The following is a 7,978-nucleotide window of genomic DNA, read 5'->3' on the forward strand; positions in this document are numbered from 1 at the left end:
CATCATAGGGAATTAATATCAAATCAATTAGTCCAGAAATGATATTCTTTTCTAAATTTTCATCTAATGCAATCAATGCCAGACTATATATGGCAAGAAAACACTATCAAGGCGTGCACGAGCATCTTCAACTGTAGATTGTATGGTCTTTTCGTATCTATTGTGTCTCAACGTAGATACATACTATCGGGTAGTTGTGGGTCCACTGGATTCAAACCAGTATGGGGAGCCAAAGAGCATATATATGGGCCCCACTAAAAATTTTCATAGCCACAGTTTCTTGTTTTTTCAGCTCTTGTATTAACCCACTGCTCCTTGGCCTCGGAGATATCACCGCTCCAAACGGATCACCTTTTGCTGCCTCTTTTATTGTCTGTGTTGTCTTCCATCCTTTGTAAACATTAATTTGTAGTTCTCAGAGACTCTGACTCCACTTCATTTCTCACTTCTATATATACGTCTTCGATCTAAAACCTCCTCTTTATACTATCTATTACGAATAAGCATTGGTAGAGAAGAAAGAGAGAGTGAGAGAGAGATGGCTCTAGAGTTGCAGGAGAGGAATGGGATGGTCATCGATTCTCATGCGCCGGAGGTTATGGAGAAGGGATGGAACGGTGGGAAGAACTTGGATGACGATGGCCGAGAAAAGAGAACTGGTATTGATTTCATCTTCTTATGGTTCCCTGATTTTTTCTGCAACATTTTACTTTGAACTTCTGTTCTTCCTTTTCTTAATTTGCCTTTTTCTGTGATTTGAAGGAACGGTGGTGACTGCAAGTGCTCATATAATTACTGCTGTGATTGGGTCGGGTGTGCTATCGCTAGCCTGGGCCATGGCTCAGTTGGGTTGGGTTGCTGGGCCTGCTGTTCTGATTGGCTTCTCTATTATCACCTGGTTCACCTCCACTTTGCTTGCCGACGGTTACAGATCTCCTGACCCTCTTTCCGGGAGAAGAAACTATACCTACATGGACGTCGTCAGATCCAATTTAGGTTATCATCTATCTTTTTCAACATTAGCTTTGATACCAATTGTAAGAAAGTTTTTCATCAGACTACTCACTTCCGATGTAAGATTATTACTTTTACGTAAATCTAACAAACCTTTTTTCTGGGCAGGGGGAATGAAAGTTCAGCTATGTGGAATAGCTCAGTATACAAACCTTATAGGGGTCACCATCGGATACACCATCACTGCATCTATCAGTATGGTGTGAGTAATTGAAACCCATTAACTCATCGGTGGGTTGTCCAAATGGTTAGGGCAAATTGGGGATTGTGTGGATAGATGCATGGTCTCAGATTTGATTCCCCATCTGTGCATCTACGATTACCCAGACACTTTAGTTAACAACAAAAAAACCCATTTTTTGAGATTTTTCTATCTTTCTTGAATGGTTATTTTAACTTTGATTTTTTTTTTTTTTTTTTATTAGGGCGATTATAAGGTCAAACTGTTTCCACAAGCATGGCCATGGAGTTCATTGTTACACATCGAACTATCCTTTCATGATCATATTTGCATGCTTTCAAATAGTATTATCTCAGGTACCAAATTTCCATAAGCTTTCATGGCTTTCAATCGTGGCTGCAGTCATGTCCTTTGCATATTCTTCAATTGGGGTGGGTCTTTCCATTGCCAAAGTTGCAGGTAAAACAGATTCCAACACTGAATCACTGAGACTATTGAGATTAATGATCTGATCTGAAGTTTCTTGTGTGGTTTCCATTCTACTTTATTACGGTGGTCCCTTTTGCAGAGAAAGGGCACCACGTGGGAACAACCCTAACGGGGGTTATAGTAGGGGTAGATGTCACCAGTACAGAAAAGGTGTGGAGGACCTTCCAAGCCATTGGAAACATTGCCTTTGCCTATAGTTATTCCACCGTCCTCATTGAGATACAGGCAAGTTCCATCATCTTAACACCATTTACATTCAAATTTTGTGAGTTTTAGTTCTATTCTCTCCATTAGATCACCTTAATTTTCAATCCTAACCCAACAAAAAGAGGTGGGGTTTGAAGAGAAAATATCTTTATCTCTAACCCTATGGTTGGATTGAATTAGAATATTTCAGATCTTCGATAATAGATGATGGGAATTAAAGATGATATTCATCTATCACTATCAATGAAGAAAAGCTAAAACCTTAATACCGTCAAGTTTTTTTTTTTTTTTTTCAAAAAAATATTTTTATTTAGTTGCATGGTGTCAGACACAAAGGAGGTGAAATGATGACCTTGCTCGCCCCTGTGAAATATAAAAATCCTACACTCCATTGATGTCAAGGTGCATACTCTCATTGACCTCTGTAGCCCTCACCCGTTTTCAAGGGGTGATAAAAGTTCTGGTCCCTAGTCATGCAATCCTTGCACCAAGATACAAAGGTGATAAAATGATATCCCCAACCCTATGAAACCCAACCCTATGGACCTCTGTAGTCCATGTGCACCATCTCATTGACTCTATGAACCGCACCACTAAGGAGTGCTTTTTTACCCTATTCTTAAATAGAATCTTGATTGCTTTCCTTTACAATAAAGTTTGGATACAGAAACACTTAAATGTTACTTACCAAAAATAAAATAAAAATAAAAAACACTTAAATGCATGCACTATAGTTTGAGTTGTAGACACATTACATTAATTTTTTCTCATCTTAGTATTATTATTAATTTTTTTTTAATCTTATTATTAGTTCTTATCATTATGCCAATGCTGGTGTACGTATAAAACAATGCATGCATTCGTTTTGTGTCCTCAGCTTTCCCCTTTACCCTTTTTCCTTTTCGAATGTAGTATATGGGAATTAGGTAAATTACCAAAACACCCCCTTATCATCTTCCGACCATATCAGATAGATACTGAGGTACCCGAAGGATGTGGGGTTGACTCGAGAATGAACCGGAAAATCCGGATTTGTTTCCAAATTCTTAAGATTTTTCTCTCTTTTCTTTTTTATGAAAAATATTTTTCTCTATTTTCTTTTTATGAAAAAGATTTTACTCTTTTTGTGGGTAGGAAATAAAAACTAAAATTTTCAATTGGAGAAAGATTTTGTAGTGGATCTGAGGTTCATGATGATCAACACTGCTTAGAGTTACCCTATGATGTTGATTCTATCAGGGTTCTTCCTCGAATCTCAACCATTGAAAATTTTACCTGAAACGGACTATGACAATGATCCGATGAGCATGGGTTTTTTGCACACCACATCTCACCAACTACGCTAGCCAGTTGTTGTTAGGTTATCAATTTCTACTCATTATAATATGGATTATCTTTTAATTTTTGTCGACTTAATAATATAAAATTGATAATTATGTGAAAATTCAGTGGACGACTTAGATTAAATTGATAACACGTATATCTTGCCACTACCCATTCATAAACTATGACTCAAGAAATGAGTCAAAAGAAGAAGGAATCTGTTCCTTAATTCTATGAGCTAAGAAACCATCCAATTAGGTGGAACCTTTGCTACCACACACACACACACACACACACACAACTTTCACCTTAAGGTTTATCTGATTGTTTCCTTTTCCTGGTTGTGAGATGGGAATCTAATACGCCATGGAAAAATAAATAAATAAAAAAACATGGAAATGGAGAGAAAGATAAAAGATGGGAAACCTTGGCTTTTGGATGGATTGGAAAGTTGGAAAAAGTGGGAAACTTCTTCGCTGCCAAGTGTGATAGTCTGCATTTATTCCTTATTCGGTTCCCTGCAGCACTCTTCTAAGAGATTCCTTCTAAAATCTTCCTAGGAAACCCTGTGGGCTTCGTATGTTCATCCTCTTCTTCTGTTCCTTTTTCATCTTTGTGTCAGTGTTGTCTTTGTTTAGTACTATGTTTCTCAAAGCAAGACTTTAGAAAGGTTAGCAGTTACCAAGCTATGAGATTCTCTCTTCACGCGGTGTAGAAAGTGAAAAATATCTAAGGCTATGTTTGGAAGCTTAGAAAAGAAAAGAAAAATTTTAAAATTAAGGAGAAATAAATACATAGATCAATCATGATCTCAATATGTTTTTTTGTCTTGTTTTCTTTTCTTTTCTTTTATAACAATATATGGGTGGATAAGAACTAGGGAAAATGTTTCTGTCTAGGAGCATGACCTACTCCAGTTCTCTCCTCCCCATAATGAAATGACATCTCTAATCCTTGTTGGTAGAGGAGAGAGAGAGACTCAGGTATAGCTGTACTTCTTGACAGAAAACATCATCCCTAAGAATTATTAGAAAAGGGAAAAATATTCTCATTACAAAAATATCATAATATTATACTTTTGGGAAGTATTTTTCTATTTTGGAGCTTATAGTGTATGCTACTCCTCCCTAAGTCTATTTCGCTTCTCCCACAACAAAGAGGTAAATATGGAGTGGGCATTAATTGTCATGAAAATTGCAGGACACACTAAAGTCAAGCCCGCCAGAAAATGAATCAATGAAGAAAGCTTCTTTCATCGGAGTCTCGATGACCACCTTCTTCTATATGCTATGCGGCATAATGGGTTATGCCGCATTTGGGAACGATGCACCAGGAAACTTTCTCACTGGATTTGGTTTCTATGAGCCCTTCTGGCTCATTGACATTGCAAACTTCTGCATTGCAGTCCATCTCATCGGAGCATACCAGGTAATCCACATGATCTCATACCATATTGATTAATTGGAAAAAATGAAGCTACCCGATTGTGTGTATCCACACTCAGACACAGGCAGGTGTGAAGATATGGCGCTGAACCCAGATGCCTCCGCAGCACCCCAATGGCCTATGCACTGGTGCAGTGATCGGGTTCTCTTGCCCTAATTATTTAATGGGCAAGAGATCGCCACTTATTCATGTAGCCACAGGTAGTAGCATAGGAGGCCAATGAGAATACAAATATGGGCATATATATGGATAGGATTTTTTTATTTCCCAAGGATGGGGTGGTAATTCTGTGTGCTCATGTATCTAGGCGTAAGAATTACACAACTGGGCAGCCTTACTCTATCTGGAGTGTGGCCTACGCTAGATCCGGATCCTCTCCATAGAGCCCATGGACCATAGAATGATCCCACGGTTGGGAGGACTTGGGCACACATCTCGAAGTCACCTCAGCTATGAGATCACTCTATGGTCCATGGGCTCTATGGAGAGGAATCCTATCTGGCCTATGCCAATGCTCCCATGTAAAAAGCAATTTCTAACCCTTGTTTAGTGGAGGAGAGATATAGACACAAGGAGCACTTGTATAGGCCCCGTTACCGGATCGAGCCACACTAAATAATTAAGAGAGAAAGAATGTGGTTGCGTTCCCCACGCCAAGACACATGGGGAAATGGAGGCAGGCTGTGAAAAGATGCCCCTTCCCCTCCCCCCTCCCTCCCCTCCCCCTCCCCCTCCCCCTCGCCCCTCCCCCCTCCCCTCCCCTCCCAACCCTCCCCCAACTTCCCCATGTGTTTGGGCATGGGGAACACTAGCGGATAGTGTACTTTTGCCCTCATTGATTAATTAGTTCCACAGCCATGAATGTCTATGATCTTGTTCTTCAACTCAGTACTAGCTTCTCAATTCAGGTCTTCTGCCAACCCATATTTGGGAAATTTGAAGGTTACTGCAACCAACGGTGGCCGGAAAACGGGTTTATAATGAACGAATACGCCGTTCCCATTCCGTTCTACGGTTCATATTTCATCAACTTCTTCAGACTGACATGGAGGACGGTTTACGTGATAGTAACATCAGTTATAGCCATGCTGTTTCCATTTTTCAATGACTTCTTAGGGTTGATGGGAGCTGCTTCTTTCTGGCCACTCACTGTTTACTTCCCTATTGAGATGCACATTGCACAGGCTAAGCTACATAAGTTTTCTTCAAGGTGGATATGGCTCAAAGTAATGAGTTGGGCTTGCCTGATTGTATCTATTATTGCCTTCGCCGGATCAGCTCAAGGTCTTATTGCTGATCTCAAGACTTATAAGCCATTTAAGGTCCAACATTAATAATTAATAAGTCTAATTATAAACCTGTTTGTATTTGATCATCAATGTGGAAAATGGTATGGAATAATTTTTTTTCTTGAAATAAAATACCGAATATTGAAACATTAAATTTGTTGCAAATGGTAAGCAGTTGTTCTGAGTGAGCGAGGTCTTCGTCTAGATGACTTCCCTATAAGTGTATTTAGAACTTGATGTCTTCTTTTGATTGTTCTTTGTCTTATTCCTGTAAGTTATTTTCAATTATGTTGTCATAAAAAAATGAGTATTGTTTTATACATGTTTTTAAATATACTTATGAGATGACAAGATATACCCTTTGCTGGATAAAAATGTGTTACTAAAATGAAAATAAAATAATAATAATAATAATAATAATAATAATAAAGATCACAAATTATTTGACACCTTAAGAGGTGTCAATAAAAAAAGGGTTGAGTTTTCCAAAAGCCATGGTGATTGGGGCCCATCAACAATGTTCAATAGGGGAAGAGAGAGGTGGGGTGTGATGGGAATCACATCTGAACCGTCCCATCATTCAGCCACTCATGAAGAAAACCTTGTCCATAAGAAAGTCTCTAATATAAGAAGTGAAAAGGTTTTTACATTACACCATTACAACCCAACAATTTTTCCATTAAGATAATGTAGCTTTTCCTTTTTTTTTTTAAAGACAACAATCTATTCAAAAAAGAAAACTACGATTATACAAAAGAGGCAACAGTCAAACTACCGTTTGCCAGAGTTGCTTCAGCTATGGAAGCAAAGAAAGAGACTTGTTCTGACTGTGGCTCTAGCCTACATATTACATTAGTCATAGATTTATATACATTCAGAAAGATGGATGCCATACTTAAAAGGCCACAAAATATTTTGTAGATCAAAAGAGAGTTTATATACGGTCTCTGAATTAGTCCATATTTCTGTCAGAGATAGTCCTCATCCTATTGCAGATTGTGCTCCAAGCAAAAGGGTCCTGACGCTTCGTTCAGTAAGGTTTCCTGTCATTAAACAGTATGTTATTAGTAAATGTTTTACATCTCCATTCAGCAAACCTACTGCCCAACTTATTATACCTTGCTGAGGTTTATTAATTACCGCACATATTCAAATATTGCAAGGTTGTTTATGTGCTTTAGGTGGACTGTTATGAAAGTTGGTTGTGTTGAGGTCATATGTTTGGTCAGTACACAGCTGCTTCTGCCAAAGGTCATTGGTTTGATAAATCCATGTTAAGACTGGGACCAATATATTGTGAGGGTTTGATTTCACCTTCCTAAAAATTATACTATTCCTATGGTTCCAAATCTAATAACATAACATGATGAAGAGGGTAATGAAATGCTCCCAATCATGGTGAGAGATATTGTTGGAATTAAAAAAGTACATAATAATGTGTTGAAATGAAGGAGAATGGAGAGCCATGGTATTTAGTCACAATGGACAAGCAACCCACATGTGTTTAGAGAAATCGCATGAGAAAAATAAATGCGAAGCGGTTTCTCGTTTGGAATTGCATAGGATGCAGAGGTTGTCCATGGGAATCCATTTTCCAAACACATCCCTTGTTGGCAGTCCACCATGGGTGAAACTCCAGAAACAAATCTTAAATTTGGGGTGGATATATATCTTCCAAAAGAAGCGCCACTAATGTGAGCAAAGATATAAGCAAGAGCACCTATCGGATGATCCAATAATATTAGTAGGTGTCTCATTACTTAAAAAATTTCGCAGCCACCTTGGTGTCAAGGGTTCCTGATTTTGATTTACTGCATCACCATTGATTTAGTTCAGTACCAATGGGTATAGACGAAATAGATGAAACAAAATGTGCAAGAGAGGTTAGTATTCCAACAGTTATTGGTCATAAGGTCACTTACCTTTTTTTTCCTTCAAAGTCTCAGGGATGGAACATCGAGAGCTGGTATTTAAAGGTCCCATTCAATATCTGTACGTTGGCCATTTCCAATTGTGCAGGTGCAACCTT

At 38.5% G+C, this 7,978-nt stretch overlaps 1 protein-coding gene across 1 annotated transcript; it reads left to right on the forward strand.

The window, feature by feature from the left end:
- The first annotated feature begins 301 nt into the window (after positions 1-301).
- On the forward strand, positions 302-6,103 carry LOC122083429 (amino acid permease 6-like). The gene is made up of 7 exons (XM_042651232.1): positions 302-659; positions 763-996; positions 1,123-1,216; positions 1,440-1,654; positions 1,764-1,909; positions 4,415-4,642; positions 5,569-6,103. The coding sequence occupies exons 1-7, from the start codon at positions 539-541 to the stop codon at positions 5,992-5,994; spliced, it is 1,464 nt and encodes a 487-aa protein (XP_042507166.1). The 5' UTR covers positions 302-538; the 3' UTR covers positions 5,995-6,103.
- The last annotated feature ends 1,875 nt before the right edge of the window (positions 6,104-7,978 follow it).

The sequence above is a fragment of the Macadamia integrifolia genome, chromosome 7 (genome assembly GCF_013358625.1).
Source record: "Macadamia integrifolia cultivar HAES 741 chromosome 7, SCU_Mint_v3, whole genome shotgun sequence".
Taxonomy (NCBI): Eukaryota; Viridiplantae; Streptophyta; class Magnoliopsida; order Proteales; family Proteaceae; genus Macadamia; species Macadamia integrifolia.

What these genes read in the sequence shown, in the direction of transcription:
- LOC122083429 (XM_042651232.1), top strand. Translation starts at nt 539, where the DNA reads ATGGCTCTAGAGTTGCAGGAGAGGAATGGGATGGTCATCGATTCTCAT. An exon ending in ACTGCATCTATCAGTATGGT is followed by an intron (nt 1,217 to 1,439) that starts GTGAGTAATTGA and finishes TTTTTTTATTAG; the next exon opens with GGCGATTATAAGGTCAAACT. An exon ending in CCGTCCTCATTGAGATACAG is followed by an intron (nt 1,910 to 4,414) that starts GCAAGTTCCATC and finishes TGAAAATTGCAG; the next exon opens with GACACACTAAAGTCAAGCCC.